The sequence below is a fragment of the Punica granatum genome, chromosome 2 (assembly GCF_007655135.1).
Source record: "Punica granatum isolate Tunisia-2019 chromosome 2, ASM765513v2, whole genome shotgun sequence".
NCBI lineage: Eukaryota > Viridiplantae > Streptophyta > Magnoliopsida > Myrtales > Lythraceae > Punica > Punica granatum.
This window is the reverse complement of record NC_045128.1, coordinates 27353777-27373042: the sequence shown is the minus strand read 5'-3', so window position 1 is coordinate 27373042 and position 19266 is coordinate 27353777. Positions and strand designations below refer to the sequence as shown.

Below are 19266 nucleotides of genomic sequence, written 5' to 3'. Positions count from 1 at the left end.
TGGACCAAAAGCTCTAGGTCGCGTCACGTGTCGCCCATTGTTGGGCTCACAACAGACATTCCGGGCCCATATGATATTTCTGGCCCAGGAATTTCCATCCTAAGAAGATTCTTTTTGGAATATTGGAATTTCATCTTCAAGAAAAAATTTCAAGCCCTGATAGAGCTGAAAATTGTAACCAAAACAAGAGAACCATCTCTCATGTTGCCCATTCTTTCATCGCACATCGTTTGCTCTGCTTCTCTCACCATGTTAGTTGTCACATAGTTGCACTTTCGATCTCATCTCCTCCTAATGCTTGATTCTAGCAAAAGTCTATGGCTTATTATATATTCTACAACTAATAAGATCTAATTTAAAAAATTTAAGGTTATATTATCTTTTTATCTAAAATCTTGTTCGAGAAGATTCGCTTAGAATTAAAATTTTCGCAATATATTAGAAAGTCAACTCAAAAGTTCAAAAAAATTCATTAAATAATTTTTTAAAGCCGTCAAGTCGAGCCATGCCATCTTTGCTTTCATCAATATATATATATACATATATATATATATATATCGAATTAATTTATTTATGCAATTGATTCCAGGGCAGTCAAAAGATTTTGTTATGTTTTACTCTTATGGAGTAAATTAACAAATTGCTCTTGAGAAATGATTGTTACATCAAATGCTTCCTAAACTCATTTTTTACATCACCTTCACCCTTTACTGCATAAATGTACATTAAATATGCCCTTCAGTTTGTCAGCCGTTAAAAAATGAACTGAAAACACTGAAGGGGCATTATTTTATTATTTCTTACCTTTTTTTATTGACGCTTTACTAGTGTTATTGGGACTGGATCGGACCGACCAGTTTGACCAATCGGACTGGGAACCAGACCTATGTATAGTCCTATTAGCTTAAAAACAAAAAATGCATAAACAGACCGGTAAATCCAAAAAATTGATCGGTTTTTAAATAAACCCATGAAACCTATTCGAATCGGCTGGTTGCATGGGTCTAGGATTTTTAAAGGAGATCCGACCCAACCCCCCCTCCCCCCCTACCCCAACCAAATCAAAAATGAGCCCATTGAGCGTAATTGAATCTTGAAACTCTAGAGTCTTCTTCTGTTCTTTATTGATCGATTATGGACTAAAGGCTGAAAGAAACCCTAGTGGAGAGCCTCTGCTGCAGAGGAGCTTGCATTAATTTGTTGAACACTAGAATTGATCAGCCAGAGTCTCTGTAAAGCGCTTCGATTTGAGCTTCCTCTTCTCCTTCGACCATCAATAGCTTTGAGCTTCTTGAGCACCTGCCTTCTCTTACTCTCTTCGTTGAACGGCCGAAGGACTGATATCCTCCGGAACCCAACCATATCTCAACATTTCCCCATTTTGTATACGCCATGCAACAATTTCACTTCTATAAAATGGCCTCAGCAGGAGAAATTGAAACTGAAGGGCATCTTGGGCCAGTATCTCTTCGTCCACCAAGCCACTACTTCCCTGCCTCTGTTCAAGTTCTCTCTTGTCAAAACACAGCCCTATAACATCTATCAGAGCGGATTCAAAACCCTTTGGACTGATGAATAAAGATGCAATTGGTAAAGAAATTGGGGACCCTAAGACCTGGCTCACGACAGTTAAAATCACATCAAGAATTGAAATATAGGTCAGTGGCTCTGCAACTAAAATGCAATCATTTGCAGCTTCGAGCTTCCTCTTCTCCTTCCTCTTCCTCTTCTCGATCTAGCTTCAATTGAACCGGTGAGTGGTGACTTCCATTGTCCATCTATCGAATCGAAGAAACAAGGCTTCGATCGAACGCTTGCTACAATGATTTAAGGCAAAGAGGCTTCGATTGTTGCTGAGATTCAAGGCAATGGGAAGATGGGTGTGATTGGACAGAACATAACAGAGAGAGTCAAGGAGAGAGAATGAGAGAAGGGTTACTTTTGCAAAACAAAATTTAAAAAAATTGGGCTTGATTTTATAGTAATTATATATTATATAACTTTTAATTAAATCTGCGGTCCAACCTATCGAACACATAAACCCATACATCGACCGGTTTAACATCCGGTCTGGTTCTAATAACGTTGCGTTTTACTCTCTCTTTCATTTATTTATAGAGTAAATAGGCAATTTCGTCCCTGACTTATTTTTTATATCAATTTTGTCTCCGACTTTGCACTTTTGTATCAATTTCGTCCTTGCTACATCAAATTGGACCTCTACTTTGCACAGTTACATCAATTTAGTCCCTGACTATGCACGGTTATATCAATATAGTTCTTGACTTTCGCAACACAAGTCCATTAGTTTTGGCGTTACATCAGATCGATCCCTGGTTACATAGGGGCAAATGGTGTTACTATTCCGTTAAATTTGTTCAGGGACTGAACTAGTGTAATGCTTGGACAAATTGATATTACCCGAAATCATCATCTTCTTCCTCTGTCTTCTCTCTCTCTCTCTCTCTCTATCTATCTTCTCTCTCGTTCTCTCTCTCCACCCTTCTCTTTCGTCCCACAATCCCACTTCAAATGACTTTCCTCTCATCTGTCTTTATCTTCCTCATCCTCTTCCTCATTGAATTCCCTTCGGTAAGTCACTCGGATTCTTTAAAAAACTAGTCTCGTTAGAGTTCCAGAGACAAGATGAAACCTCTATAGAACTAGAGATTCATGTTTCAGTTCTTTTGAGACTCAAAAACCCGACAACTTCCATTTATTTCAAAAAATACGTTAAATACTTATATTTCTAGAAAAACCCCAGAAAATTACTAAAACTATGAAATTGAAATGCGAGTTCTTAGGCTCAAAAATCAATAAACATGGAGATCGGAGCGTGTCACGCGAGCCTCCCGAAGTTGCCGGGCGTCACAAGCACACACAACACTGTACAACTTATCAGGCCAACTTCGGTAGAGTGTTTTTATCTCCACAGGACTCGGATTTATGTGTTCTAAGTGTTTGTGGAAACCTTAGACAACAAGCTACCATTTAGAATCAAACGGAAGTGAAAAATATGGAGAAAAAAGGTCAAAAAACTAGTTTAAATCCTCTAGTTCATCATGTCCGCAACCGACTTTTGAATGCGATATTTTTCAATCAACTCAATCAAACTCGGTTATGTAAGATCCTGTAGCATCATACTGATCTAAGTAATGAAATTATATAGCAATTCCGTTCAAATAACATAGCTACAACGACCATTAACGCCTTCAAGCTTTCTCTCTCTAGAACCTAACGAGCTACACCTCAGGTTTCGGAGTTAAGGGTCACCTCGTCGCCTACCGCCCCAAAATCAATCAGATTGAACGCAGTCTCCCTCAGCCTCGGGAATGGTCGGGCCGCAACATGTGAGATTTATACCGAAGAAGAAGAATGAGAAGGAGAGGAGGAAGAAGAAGAGTAAACAAAGATATATGGGTTAAAAAAAGTCGGGGATTAATTTGATGTAACATAAGGACCAAATTGATGTAATATTTTCCACCATTTAACACTATCAGCGTTAATAGTTAACGACAGGGACCAAATTGATGTAGCAAGGGACTAAATTGATTTCGTATTGGAACCTGATCGATGCAACCAGCCCACAAAAGAGCCAAATTGATGCAACTATAGCATTAACTGATGTAACTGGGAAAGTCAGGAACTAAATTGATGTAACCGTGCAAAGTCGATGACCAGTTTGATGTAGCAGGGATGAAATTGATGCAAAAGTGCAAAGTCGGGGATGAAATTGATGTAAAAGTATAAAGTCGGGATAAAATTGATATAAAAAATAAGTCAGTGACGAAATTGAAATAACTTGTGAAAGTCAAAGACGAAATTGCCTATTTACTCTTTCTTTATACTATTTCCTTCTCTTTTTATTCTCTCACTAATACATTTCTATTGTTTCATATTTTCGTATGGGTCATTACTTCTCTCTCTCTATTTCCTTCTCTATCCGATCTACCCTTCCTTTCTCTTTCACTGAAACAAGAAGACAACAAAAAAAACAAACTGGAGATTCAAAGTGAACAAGAAAGAAAATCCACTTGTCTACCGAAATAATGTTCCAAAATTTCTCAAGTTTCTAATAAAACAATCACAACTAAGAAAATCTGATAAGAAGGGATTTGGGGAGAGAAGGGAATCAGAACTAGTGTATCAAAACTCAAGGTTGTTCTCGAGTTCATCAGCGATAGGGTGAATGAATCATAATGATCTCGATGAGGGAAGATGCACAAGCTCATTATCGAAGTCCGCCTGGCCATATTGCTTCCTTTTTCGTTCTTCTCCTTGATTTTAATTGGTTTGTAATGATTGTATCGTTGAATTATAAGAAAAATATGAAAAAGTAATGGATAATTGAAAGAAAGTAATGATTGTATTGTTGAATTGTGGAAAAGTAATGAATAGTTGAGCGAATTTAATATTAAAAATTGAATTAAATGGTTAAAAAATTAAAGAAAAAGAGAAAAGTAATAATTATATTGTTGACTTTTGTTGTGTAGTGAGTAGATTTAAAGTTAAAGTTCAAATTTTAAAAATCATTTGTGAGACCAAACGGACCAAAGTCTCAAACCTTAAGCTAGCAGTCAATCTTCAAATACAGAAATGAATTTATAATTTATCACCACAACACGAATGTAAATCAATGCGAAATGGAAGCAAATTATGTGTGCTGCTTCATTGCTAATTGCTGGAACAGAAGAATGCAAATGAAACAGTATGGACAATCACATTAGCATCTGGATTACCATTGAGCAAATGGAGACCACCATTATATGTGTGCAAAGCATCGAGCTCCATGAACACAACCAAGCTCTACCCCTCTTCCCTTTGTTTACACAAGTGTAGCTACTAAATAACCTCCTAGTAGCCCCAAAGCCTTGATTTGAAAGCCCCATGTATCCACTACGGACCAAATAGTTTTTAAATCGATAATATAATAATGAATAAGTTCATATGTATAATTTATTTGATTTCATAGTTTATTGCTGAAAATTTATAATATTAATAATTTTTCAGTATCTAATTTATTACATATAAAAGATTATTTAAACATCGACGGTAATTTCCATTATACTATCCATCTATCTATCCATCTGTATCTCTATAATTGTATATATTTATTTATTTATCATGATACTTATTTAGAAATTAGCTTGAATATGTTATATAACCGATTTAATTAAGTAAATTATATAATCTTCATTTGAAAAGACTATGTGTGTTTATTAGAAAAATCATTTCATGAAGGAATAAAAAGCAATTTTTCCATCATCATATATTTTTCAACTGGAGTATGAACTTATGATGCAACAAAAAACTGGAGTATGAACTTATGATAAAGCAAACATTTCAATTATAATATTCAACTGTTAAAGAGATTTGAGTACAAATTTGAATTGTTGAATCAGACAAAAAGCCCATAGCACGGGTAGTGGACTAATATTTTGGATATTCAACTTGATTTTATAGCATTCACTCATTTAAATGCTAATTTTTTAGCAAGTAGATGCTTGAGGATATGGGGAAAACAATAAGTAAAGGGGCCTTTTAATCTTTCAATGAGAAATTACTTCACTTTTAGTAATACAGGGGAAACATTTTAAACTTTTATAAATTCTTTAACCTCGTCTCCGGCAGCCTTTTCTTCGGGGGTGCGATGGCCAGAGGCAAACCCCAAAACAAAGATGAGTGCGCAACCATCAACCGCTCCCAAGCAAGAACAACTCGAGGATTTAAAATGTAAGGGGCATAAAGGTGAGTAATAGTATATAAATGTAAATTGCAATAAAGGTGAGTAATAAAAATCAAACATGAACAACTCGGGGATTTAAGAAAAAAAGTTTTTGCATCCACTCGTTAATTTGACTCACATGTTTGATTGCAAAATTATAATAGTACATGTATAGATCTTAAACAGAAGCATAATTGACATGAGTTCTTCAATCTTCACACCAAATCAGACAACACTCACTCCAAGCAAAACAAATCTTCAAGATGATTTTTTATCAGCATTTCAGACAATATATGACTCAGATCGAACTAATGAGCATCAATGTCATGCTGGAAGTTTCTTCCTCCTTGAAGGGATGGCGAATACGTGGAAGTACACTGGGAATTGAATGATGGCGAACAGGGTCACTGGCAAGCACATCACTGCGAATATCAGGTATGAAAAACCGTGTAGCTTGTTGATGTTCCCCATATTGAAGTAGAATCCCGAGCTGAAACAGACAAGTATGCTAGCAATGGATACAAAGAGAGAGGTCCAGGCGAACTGAAGCTGCCAGGGCAGGATTGCTGTAAAGTCCTCCAGCTCATGTCGGGCCGTGAGAATGGTGATGAAGAAGACAGTGGCAGACATGGAAGTGCAGAAGGCGGTGAGCGAAGAGATGGAGAAGACATTGAATGCGACTTCCCCTTCAAGTCTCTGAAACAATACAAGTAAGATCACAGCCAGCAATATCCACATCAAGGTGTCTGACATTTGTATGATTGCCATATATATAAACATATTGCTCGCTCACCGGTCTCCCATCATCCTTGTACTCTCCAGGAATGGTCGATATTGTGGCAAAGGCAACCGTTGCAGTCAGGGTTGCGATCAATGAGTACGCAGAGCAGGTCGTGGTGAGCCACTTATGCGCTTCTTTTCTCAGTTCTTTGTGTGATTCGATTAAGATCTCCTCAGCAGTCTGCCTAGCGTTGTTTCTTACAGCAAAAGAGTTTGACGGCATAGAGTTTTTAACGTACTGCAGTCAACCGGACCATGCAGTTCAACGATATGAAACAATACGAAAAATAATCCGATTGCAGCAGAAAGAATTTACTAACAATTAACTATCATGTGGTTTATTTACCTGATACCATAGAAATTCGCTTGACATCTTCATTACTGGCTGCTGAAGTTCCCGACATCGATTTTCATCGTACCGAGAAGCCAAGTGCAGAGCACTGTTGCCATCGTCATCGACTTGGCAGAAGACGCTCCGGTGCACCCACTTCAGCCTCTCTAGGGCCATGTAGACTCCCACGTGTCGATTCTCCGCTGCCAGTAACACCACGTTCTTCCTCTTGTTGTCCATATCTTTAATGGCCTCTGGGAACCTGTCGAGAATCAAGTCTACCATTTCGAAGATCCCCAGCTTTGCCGCTGTCAGTAGTGGAGTCTCGCACAGGGACAGATCTAGAAATTCAATTTAAGGAGGGCAAAATTAAAGAGCAAGTAAACAAAAAGTAAATTCGTAAAGGCAAAGGCGTGAAATACAATAATTTTATAGAAAAAAATCGAAAAATTCATTGAGATATATTAAAAATTTGTGACTTTTTTCGAGTCCAAGGGGCACCACCCCCTTGGATCCATCCCGGACCTCGCCTCAGTTGGACGGTTCAGTGGATTGTTGCTTAAAAATGATTGGACCTACCAAGTTATCAATTCAAACTTTTAAATGGAGATAAGATCCAATCGCTTATAAGTTGAGTGAAAATTTTACAAGTATTGTATCATTTTCCTAGTAATATAAAGCATTCAATGTGGACTTGGACCTCCTTCAATTTAGCCCATTATATCTCGAAAAAGACATATACCTACTTTTTTACTGCATAAAATAAACAAAGTTAATAATAATGCATTCAGGTGTTGATATTACAAAAGCATTCCTGGGGGAGGCGGAAGTCTGGCTCCCATTACATTGTGCACTCAGTTTAGTCCTTTCCAATTTCTGATGCAGTTTTTTTTTCCTAATTTTACTTTTAAGCAAGTGAATTATAGACTTAAGATCGGTCCATGTTAAGGCGCTCTTTGCTCATAATTAGTTACTCGAGCAACGTGCTCGCCTTACATGTGCGGACGAAAATGAAAAGAATGAAAATATACTATACACAATCATACAACGATTAAATTTAAGTGATTAAATAACAAATTAAACATCTGTCGAAAAAAGAAAAAACAAATTAAACCAATAGGAAAAATTTGTTAAGAAAACGAATTTTTATATCGTACACCGCCGGTAAAAATTCACTTTCCATAGGCGACAAGTGTCTTTATTAAGACCAAAAGTTAACACCGTTAGTTATTATTTCAATTGTAATCAATATCGTAGAAATTACCTTATATGTATTGTTTTCCTAAATTAATTACAGCTAAAGGAGAAAATTCTTATCCTGCGATATCATAATGAGATATATCAACTATAATATCATGATAAGTGACGAAATTTTCATAGGATTTGCTCTTCTTATTCTTTACTTCGCTTACATATTCCTTGGCGATAAAATTATTCTATCACACTCCTGAACTTCACTTTTTATCAATGTTATTAAAACTAGATCGGACATTGAACCGGTCGAGGTATGGGTTCACGGATTTATGGGTTCAATCGGGGGTTCGATAAGCCGATCCACACGTCTAATTAAATAATAAATAATGCATATAAAATTAAGAAAGACTATAATATATTAAATATATGCACAATAATTCAAATAATTGAAATAATGAATGAAAGAAAGTTTTTTTTTTTATTGAAGTTGTTTCTTCCTTTGTTATGCTTAAAGAGATAAAGGAATGATCAAAAGGACACAAATATGGTTATTGCCTAAATGGGTAAGAGGTTGGGCATATGACTTATAGGGAGGTTTAGGTCCTTAGTTCAAGTTTTCATTCATACAATTTAATTTTTCAATAAAAGGAAACCTATAGAACCGGTCGGTTCATATGGATTCGTTGGGTTCCATCCAGATTAATGGGCTCACCGATCTAAAAGTGCAACTTTAATCTTTAAGAGACCGGACCGGTCATAGCGCCAGTTCCTAGTCCAACCGGTCGAACCTGCCAATTCGGTCCGATTTCATTCATGCAATTTAATTTTTCAATAAAAGGAAACCTATAGAACCGCCCGGTTCATATGGGTTCGTTGGGTTTCGTCCGGTTGAATGGGCTCACCGGTCTAAATGTGCAACTTCGATCTTTAAGAGACCAGACCTGTCATGGCGTCGGATCTTGACCGACCGGTCGAACCAGCTGGTCTGGTCCAGTTCTGATAACAGTGCTTTTTTACGCTGAAAAATCAAATCTCTTGAGCATAGACAACAAATTATAGTTTATATAATTTGTTCTTAATTATAGAACAGCATCTAATTTATTAATGATAGAACACGCGTTTAATTTCTATAATCTCGTATAATATTTTAAACTTTTTGAATCTTTATATCACTGAACGTTATTACAATACTCTAAGCTTTTTCAATTTGTACACATCTTAATATTATTAAATCACTTATGTTTATAAAATGCAAAGTGCTAAAATTTAATGATAAGTTATTTTTTAGAGTTTTTATAACGTGCAAAGTTTCTTGTATAAAATAATTTCATGTAACCTTCACATATTGTGATAAATTGTTTCCCCAAACTAAAACAAAAAAGAATGATTTCCCAATAAGTTTCAATGGATTTAGAAAATCTATGTTATGCATAAGGTAACTTATAAATCTTAATTACAATTGAAATAAAAACTAATGAGTCAATGTTGGGAGTTAAATAGGAAATTTGTCGCAGAAAAGTTATTAGGTGATACTACCTCACCACATGGCGTGATGAAGCATCAATTAAATTGCATGAAATACAGGATTTGGTGCTAATCACTCGAATAATTACTATAATTATTCTTCATTAAATAATTCTTATTTTAAGATATTATAAGTGATTATTTAATGTACTATTAGACAATAGAGGGAGGTAATTGCAGAAGGAAGATAGCAGCGAAATAGTTGGTCTTAATTTTCAATTTTATCCATAACTTAGTGTTTATATTTTATATTTTATTTTTTCAATGATGTTTTTGAAAGTAGAATGTTAAGGCCTTCTCTAATATAAGTGATACAGATGATGTCGGCCTTTTTGATATACGGGATCCGCCTCCTATCAGCCCAATTAAACTCGCATTTTTTTTTTAATTTTAGATTTATTTTATGTTTGGATTTAGTGTGCAGAAGTGGCTTGTCAGTACATATAGTGTATATATGGTGTCTAGTGAGTTGCCGCATCAATAAAAGTAAGGATAGTGAGAGTGCCTCCATTTTAAAGGGAGGGGACTTACCAAATAGTTTGATATTAGTAAAAGGGGGCATTAGTAACGAATGCGGATTGGAATGGTTCAAATAATTTGTTATTTATTATTTTTAAATAAGATCTTTAGTTCGAATTTAATAATTTTGAAAATCTAAGACGAGAGAGTTTTAGCATGGAGTGGACCGAATTGACTAAAATTGAATTAATAAAGGCCTATTAAACTTTCATATACCATGATGCACACTGAAAAAAGTGATGCATCAAATTGTTTTACGAAACTACAGAGGCATTTTCTGCAATTTATCCTAGATAGGAAAGAAACAAATTATTACTTTTCACCTTTTATATATTTCCTAGCTTTTGGTACATGTTCTTCAAAACTGATTAACACGGCTTATAAAAAAAAAAAAAGATTAACACGGCTTTCAAAATTTATACTGTAAGTGTTTACTCAAACAGGGCGACCAGGTATTAGGCTGAGATATAGCCAAAAACAAAACATGAACGCTGTACGTCAAAAAAACAAAAAGAAAACTTCTTTGTTTGATATTAAAAAAAAAAAAAAGAAGTATACCTTTTGTAGGTTCATTGCCCGTGCCTTTTGAGGTACTTGATGCTGCATCTTCTTTAACTTCAGGATACATGGAAGCTTTCCCTTTGTCAAGCAGCTTTTTGACGAGTTGTGCAGCTAGGCAGTGCTTTCTCCTCATCCTAATTGCCGCCCGAATCCCTATACAAAATTCGGACGTGGAAGACCATAATTATTATGATTTTCTCCTTAAAAGCGGCATGAAATAATGATTGATTTACTAAAATTAAGGAATGAAAACTTTGAAAATTTGGATAACGCCGCTAAAGGCGTCCTTGCTAGCGGCCACGCATAGTGGGTCTGGGCCTGGCACTAGTACGCTCATTCGAGTTAGGTCCGAGTAGCCACGCATCATTCCCAAAACCAAAAATCCAGAAAGCCACAGAACAAAACCCCCAACCTTAAAAAATCAGAGAGAGAGAGAGGTGAAAGGGGCAAACCGCATAGGGGCTACCTGATCAATTGCCGCCCACCTCAAACAAGGTCGTTAGGTGCCAATCCGCCACCCGAGTAGACATTAAATAGGATAAAAACGTGTCATTTTGGACAAATTTGGTTAAAAAATAATATTCCATGTCGGTGGCCATGTTATCTTTCCATTAATGAAGTTGATGGTTGGACTAGATTGATTGAACGAAACAGTGACGTTGAGACTAAATTAATGCCAAATTTTTTTGCAGGGACTAATGTGACGGCAAAATGAAAATTGAAGGACAATTGTAATAACTATATCGATAGTTAGTCCGGTTGTATTCTCAAAATTCTCTAGATTTGATTTAACTGTTATTTTTATAGTTATTTTGACATTTGATTCTCCTACTTGTAGATTATAAATAAGCGAGTTTGCAATGTAATTTTTTGAAATTGCCAAGTACAGAGAATTATCTTCTACTCACATGAGTCGGCCTCATAAGAAATATTCCGTGTGCTCCTATCTCTATTCTCCCTTCAAAATTATATTAAATTTTACATGATATTAGAGCAGTTTGATTCAATAGCTGATTTGTTGAAGTTGTTGATAAGCTGCTTTTCCAACGTAATAATAAAACGAACTGTTTGTCGCCTTCCCTTCAAACTGTGAAACTAGTATCTACCGCTTTCCCCACGGGATATAAAAATGGCTTTTTGTTGCCATTATTCCGGTGAGATATCATTTATTATTGCATTTCTGATGAGTATAAAATTGCCTTTTACTGCTATATGAGCCTGATATAAAATGGCTTTTTATCGTATTTTTGACGAAATATAAAACAGATTTGAAACTACTTGATTGGTGAGATATAAAACAGATTTGTGGCTGCTTGATCCGGCAGGGATATAAACAAGAAACTAAATATATGTGAAGTCATCATTGTATCAGAATTACTCTATGAAGATGTCCAAGATGAGCATCTCGTACATTTTACATGCTCCTCTTTAGAAGAAGTATTGGAGATATCATTCTATCATTTAGCAAATAGAATATTTCAAATAAGATTATATCAATTGTTTAGGTAGTTTATATTTTTCCCTAACATTCTTCGTTGATTGAGTTGTTATTTTTATATTTACTTCTAAATTTGATTCTCCTACTTGTAACCTATATATGTATATATATATATCACAACTTAATTTCTTGAGTCGTCCTATACAAATAATTATCATCTACTCCTGTGACTCGGTCTACTGATAATCGCATTCGCTCCCATCTCTCTCCTTCCTTCGACAATATATTATATTTTGCAATCAGTTTTGGGGTCTTTATCACCTGACTGTGTGTTTGGATATAACTCCTTAATAAGGTTAGGGGAGGAGAAGAGGAGAGGAATCTCTGTTTTTCACTGTAATATGTGGAAGCCTAATGTTCGAGCTAGATTGGCCCAAAAGAGAGGAAATGTTTAAGCTTTGACTTTTATCGGGGTGACGTTAACCTTATTTATATATGCATATTAAGGGGAAAGGACCAAAAAGGAGGGTATTTTGTTCTTTTTGGATAAGTTACTTTAGTATGTTTAAGTGAGAGAAGATGAAGGGTTAGCGGCTATATATTTATATATACACATGTATAAAGTTATTTACAACGCATTAAATGGGGTTAAAAAGACAAATATCAAAATAATATATGCTGAAAGTGTAAATGTATAAATAATATATATATATATATATATATTAGATTCTTGAACCCATGCGTTGCCCAAAATTTTATGAAGAAACTTCTAGTTAAATGTGAAAATGATAATTAATAATAATTAATAATAATTTATAGTTTATATTAATATGCAAAATTTTATTTTTTAAACTATAAACTTTAAAAAATACATAAATTTTAGATTATCATGTTGGATATATTCAATTCATATGCAAAGAATCTATATAATAATTTCATATACGTCATTTCCATAATTTCAAATTCCTAAAAAATTCAAATTTTTTTGTTTCATTAGGTGAAAGATTGATAATTATAGAATATTTATAATTTTATAATTTTAGTATTTGTTTGCACTTTACTTGTCTCACATTAAATAAATCAAGTTAAATGAATTTGAATAATTTTAGATGAAATGATCTAATCACTTCAATGGAAGATTTACACTTAATTAAGTTTTAATAAGGTTAGCGCTATAGTACTTCTAAAAGTTTGCAATATAATGGAGTCAATGTAAATAAATTAAGACTGACATAAGTTTTAGGCAAAATATTGGTTGTATATAAACTCGTGAACTTTCTGGGATGCGAAGTTATTATATAAACTTTTATAATCAATTTCTTCTAAAATTTATTTTCAATTTATACTGTTAAATATAAATTAAAATTTAAAAATTAATATAAATTAGAATAATAAAATGATAGAACCTATGTGTGGAAGTTGGTGTACTTCCCTTGATTAAAAGAGATTGCTTTACATGTTTGAAGTTATTGTTAACAAGAAAAAGTTTTTCTTTGTTGATATGTTGAGAACAATTAAGAAAAGTGGGGGGGGGGGGGGGGGGGGGGGGGGGGGGGGGGGGGGGGGGGGGGGGGGGGTTGGTGGGGGGAGTAAAATGCACTTACAGTCCTTGATGTATGAAAAATGACACATAACCCCATCTAATCAAAAAATAAGCACTTAACTCCATTTGAATAAATATGAACCATAAATTTTGAATTTTACACGTTTATTGTTTTAGAGAACAAGGCCACCATGTTACATAAAATGTTCGTGTAAGCCCTCTCTTATTTTTAAAATATACTCTCTAAATTTAGAAATAACAAATTGAAAAATCACACGAAGTTAAAAAAAAATGAAAAGAAGCCAGACGAAGAGAGAGGGAAAAGGCCTCTAGCAACGTTGCTTCAAGCGATATTCATCAAATGCAGCCACCATCATCCCGTAACTATTTGATGTGATTACACGATTCAAGAAATGGTGCTCTTATCTATGGATATGACATTTTTTGTTGTACTATTTCCATCGTTGGTGGCCGAAGGCATGCCACCACCGCCCACGACAAGGTTTCTAGCATCCTCTGGTAACATCGCCTAGGGCAATGGCGGCCGTTGACGCCTCAATCGCCCCTTCCTCTCATTACTTCTCTCTCTTCGAAGTTTTTAGCTTCTCTTTTTTTATTTAATTTAATTTTTTATTTCTCAAATAAAATAAAATATTTTAAAGATAAGAATTTTATGTAATGTGGGTCTTGTTCAATAGAAAATAATGTAACGTTTTTTAAAAAAAGAAAAATGAAAATTACAACCCTTATTGGTCTTTTTCCCAAAAAAATGACGATTTGATCAAATAAGTCAAATTGGGTTAAGTGCTTATATTTTCAACAAACAAATGGGGTGTCATTTCTCAAAATCTCAAGGGAGGTGATTACAATTTACCCAAAACAATATAGAAAGAAGATTCTTTTATGGGAAAAATTACACTGTAAGTCCCATAAGTTTATTGTTCTTGAAATTTCGGTCCTATAAGTTTCATATTGCCGGACTGGTCCTATATGTTAGGTCGATTAGGCAGATTTAGTCCTTTCCGTGAAAGGGCGTTAACACCTTGCCAATGTGGACACACTGGTGTTAATTCTTTTCAAATTGCCATCCTGATGAATTACGTGGCACAAATTAATTGTCAAGTTTCCATTTTGCTTGACAAAAGTCAAAAAAGTAAGAAATATGGGTTTTTAATTAAATTAAAACAAAAGAAGCTCCAAAATGTCTAAATCGCCTCCCAAATCTGCCGAGTTCTCCATCGAAGAACATCATCAGAAATCATCATTTCCAGAATCTCCAAATCCAAAACATATAGGACCAGTCCAACAAGTACGAAACTTATAGGACTAAAATTGCCGAACACTAAAATTATAGGACTTCTGGTGTAATTTTCCATTGGTTAATATATATAAGTGAAAAATGGACAGTTAGATTGGGGGTGGGACTACGAGAATCAAGGCAATTCGCAAGAACTATATTTAGTTGAGAGATATCAGGATATTGAAGAGGCATTCCAAGAAAAGTGAGGAATAAATTGGGCATGGAGGGAAGATATACGGATTGTGACAATTAATTAAATAATTGTTGACTATTAATGCAAAGAAGATGGATTGAAATTTATTAAGAAGTACCCATAAAAAAATAAAGAAAAAAGAAATAGATTAGAAAGTGGGGGTCTTACTTATGATACACAAACACAATATAATAATTTTATGAATAAAATATACTATTTTCTCCTTTAATGGGCTTAAATATTTGTGATCTAAGGTGATGATCTTTTCGGCCTAGCGCAAGGGCCGTCCCTTGGTGGTTGAGAGAAATTCCTACATGGGGAAACTCTGTCGCTGGCCTCACCGTCGAGAGGGGCTACCCTCCCCTCCGATTGTGTTCATTGTTTTTCTTTTATTTTATTTTCTATATGTTCAATTTATTTTATTTTTTTATTTTTCCAATTTTCTAATTATTGTGTTATTTTTCACAAAAAAAAGATCGAGGACTAAGTGGCGTATTTTAAAAGTGGGACTACCTCTTGCAAGTCAAAACCAATTAAACTATAGAATTTGAACAAGCAGCTAAAGATGCGGCCACATATTCAATGTTACGGGTCCCCCATTTTTAGGAGAAAGTCCTGTATGTAGCAGGTATACCATGTGACAATATCATAAATCAATAAGAATTTATCATTTTGATTTTTAGTATGTAAACAAAAATAAAAAGATCTATCATTAAAAAATCTATTATTAACAAAATTAATTCATTGTTGATAAAAATAATATTTTTTATGTGTAATGTAATATTGTGGTATATTCGTTAGACACGAGACCTTCTCCATTTTTAGGCGTATACCATGAAAATATTATTCTTAGAATTGAAGTATTAGAAAAATATGCCCGTCAGTAAAAGAATCCCAACGGGAAGGTCTCAAAATTCCAATTTTAGGAGAACCACCAAAATCATGGAGAGAAAAGGCAGAAGAAAAGGTAGAAGAAAACCAAAAAGTATTGAAATGGAATTGTTGCAAGCTATTTGTCAAAATCTTCAGAATCTTGATGTGTTTGGTTTTAGAGTTAATAGAGTTGAGTTTTGATTTTAATTGGATTGTAATGATTATATAGTTGAATTATGAGAAAAAGTGTGAAAAAGTAATGAATAGTTGAAAAAAATAATGATTATGTTGTTGAATTGTGAAAAAAGTAATGAATAGTTGAAATGATTTAATATTAAAAATTGAATTGAATGATTAAAAAATTGAAAAAAATGAAAAAGTAATAATTGTATTATTAATTTTTGTTGTGCAGTGAGTAGAGTTAAAAGTTAGAGTTAAAATTTTAAAAATAAGAATGTAAAACCAAAAGGAGCGTTATGGACTAAGTAAAATGCCAAATATTGGCTTATTATCTGATCCATAACTAACTTACTTCTGAATATAATTGATATCGCAGATAAGATAAATACTCACTGCCACGAAGGAGTGGGACGTAGGTCACGGTTGCAATGAACGACAAAATAAATCTTGTTGTGAAGAGCAAAATCTCGATTAGTCCTTTGCAAATTGCCAGGGTTTGTCCGCAGCAATGATCCATTTTCTTATTAATCGATCCTCGATTTGGTCCTACATACAAATTACATTTTTAATATCAATTAGAATTCGGAATCTTCATAAATCTTGATTTCAAGGAAGCAAGTGGATCCTTGTCTCTAGATCATAAGGCTTACTTACCTTGTAAATTTTTCTCTGCATCATCTGCACTACCACTTGCATTGCTGCGGCCGCGACCTGGAAGTTGTACAAGCATGCGTTATAATTTTTATATATATACGAGAGAGTCAGAAAAATTTAAATAAATACTGAAAATTTGTGAAATTTCAGTATCATATTAATATATTTATATATATATATATATATAACAGACTTTTGAGCACTGCAGCTTTCAGGCCAGGCTGCCCGACTCGATCGAGCTAATAGGGCTGGGTTGGTTGAGTTAGGTTGAGATCCTGGTTGAGTCCGCGCTCTATGATTCAGTTTAGAATGCATGGCAGAGAGAGAGAGAGAGAGAGAGAGAACAAACAGAATATAAGGCGGTAGAGATCGTTGATGATATGTGGGCATTGTGAAACATCATTGCCACTGCGCTGCCCAGTTTCTTCAAAGTCTCTTCTGTCCTGCTCTTCATCCCATGTGTGTTCTGGGACGTATGTGCCTTCCCACAAGAAATTAACCGCGGTTTTCATTATCGATCACCGAAAAGGAAAATGGAATAACTACAGAGATGTGATTGGTGGCAAGAATTGGGTGTACATTACGTACATATGTATGGGATGACAGAATATGGGCCTAGATCGAAAGAACCAATTGATCGGAACGAGCGGGGCTGAAGCGCCAGTACATGTAGAGGTGTCAGATTATTTTCGTTCATGGTGTCCACAAGTTCTGGGTAACAATGTATAATTCGAAGTGCAAACCCTGTGGAAAAAAATCCCAGGAAAAAGAAAAATGTCACATCACTTGCATAAAGTAAGCATCATATCATCATCAGTCTCGACAATGCACCTCTAAATGTACAACAATGACACTCGAGCTCACCGTAGTATTCTCCCTTGATGGCAAAGTGAAGAATGGTATCGCCATTCTTGATCAGCATGTCCAGGGGAATGTCTGACTCGCCATAACGGTATCGCAGGTAAAAGAACGCCTTCTCTTGGCCGTGGCGGGCAGCTTGAAAAAGCGGAGTCTCACCTAATGTGTTTCGAAAAAGCAGTCCGAATAATTAAAAAATCAAAAAAAAAAAAAAAAAACAGAGACCAAAGTTAACTTTGAGGCCGACAACTCATAGACGCGTGGAAGAGATGCTCGAGATATGCCGAGGAGACAATAATTATGACACGATGGTCTGGGCCTGAAATGACGCATCTAATACATAGTGCTACTTTCTTGACGCTAACTGTGCTACAACCTTATCGTTATCATTCGGAACCAGACATGGGATCGAGATAAAACGAAGGTATGATCATACGACAAAATTATGATAATTGTTTGTTATATTGGAGTGGAATTGCATGCATCGATCATGTGAATGTTCAGTTGATTTCTCCTATATATATTTCGCTACGTACGGACAAACCTTCCTTATTTCTTTCAGCAATGAGGCTTTTGTCTTGGGAAGATATGCACCAACACAAATCCAAGTTCCCGATTGCTGCGGCCAAGTGAAGAGGTGTGTCTCCCTGATCATTCTTCATCTTCAGGATCTCCAAAAGATCGCCTTGGGGTATCCCTGCGACTATGTCCCGTACATGCTTTGTCTCACCACATGCTACAGCAACGTGCAATGCAGTCTCCATGTTGTTATGATGCTCTATGATTTCGCAGGAGAGGTTGGTATAAGCATACACAACTTTGTCCCACTTGCCTTTCATGGCTGTTTCGAAAAGCTTATCAATGTTGATAATGTCGATCGATCCTGAATCAATCATCGGCATTTTGGAAGGATAGAGGGGCGTGGCTGATTGCTGGGTACACTCAAAATATCACTCAGGCTCAGCAAGGCTCTGCTTCCTTTCCCTTTTATAGCTGGGCTCACCCCCCAAAAAAAAAAAACTAAAAGCAAAAATATTTACACCACCTAGCATATATTCTTTTTTCTTTTTCCGAACATTGACTGTTTGATTAAAAAAGCATGGACAGGAATTAAAGCGGCACGCCATTCCGCGAGTATATACGTTTCGTAAATGTTAGGGACCGGGCTTTGGAATAAACATAGGCTTTCGTTTTAAGAAACTACTAGGAGCAATGTCGTGCTTCGTTGGGGCATACAACACACATGTATTATTATTTCTTGTATTGTCATATTACTCTATTTTTGTTTAATACCAATATGTTATATTAAGCACGAAATATTAAATCTCCCTAAAACCAATAGCTACATGCTCCTTTAATATTTCTCAAAATCCATAGACATTTTCGGAACGAAAATTTTGAAATTTTGAAATTCGAAAAATAATCAGCTTGATGGGAGTTCCAATTTGCATCGATGGAGATCGAATCCCGATAAAAATTGACATTGAATCTCTGTCACGTGTCGATTGTAATTGCTCGATTATTTCCTAAATTCAATCTTTAAAATTAGATATCCAAAAATTATTTCGAGACCACCCTCGTGCTCAAAAAATT

The 19266-nt window shown here is 35.1% G+C and overlaps 1 protein-coding gene across 1 annotated transcript; it reads right to left on the bottom strand.

Annotated features, from left to right (window-relative positions):
- Positions 1-5820: 5820 nt before the first annotated feature.
- Positions 5821-18636, bottom strand: LOC116194101. Its single transcript, XM_031522821.1, has 10 exons — positions 18218-18636; positions 17680-17832; positions 17404-17559; positions 17165-17296; positions 16816-16872; positions 16555-16707; positions 10632-10787; positions 6852-7177; positions 6519-6743; positions 5821-6421 (listed from the first exon to the last, which is right to left on the bottom strand). The coding sequence occupies exons 1-10, from the start codon at positions 18573-18575 to the stop codon at positions 6050-6052; spliced, it is 2088 nt and encodes a 695-aa protein (XP_031378681.1). The 5' UTR covers positions 18576-18636; the 3' UTR covers positions 5821-6049.
- Between the last annotated feature and the right edge of the window lie 630 nt (positions 18637-19266).

What these genes read in the sequence shown, in the direction of transcription:
- LOC116194101 (XM_031522821.1), bottom strand. Translation starts at nt 18,575, where the DNA reads ATGCCGATGATTGATTCAGGATCGATCGACATTATCAACATTGATAAG. An exon ending in CATCAAGGGAGAATACTACG is followed by an intron (nt 17,560 to 17,679) that starts GTGAGCTCGAGT and finishes TTTTTTCCACAG; the next exon opens with GGTTTGCACTTCGAATTATA. An exon ending in ACAAGGATGATGGGAGACCG is followed by an intron (nt 6,422 to 6,518) that starts GTGAGCGAGCAA and finishes GTATTGTTTCAG; the next exon opens with AGACTTGAAGGGGAAGTCGC.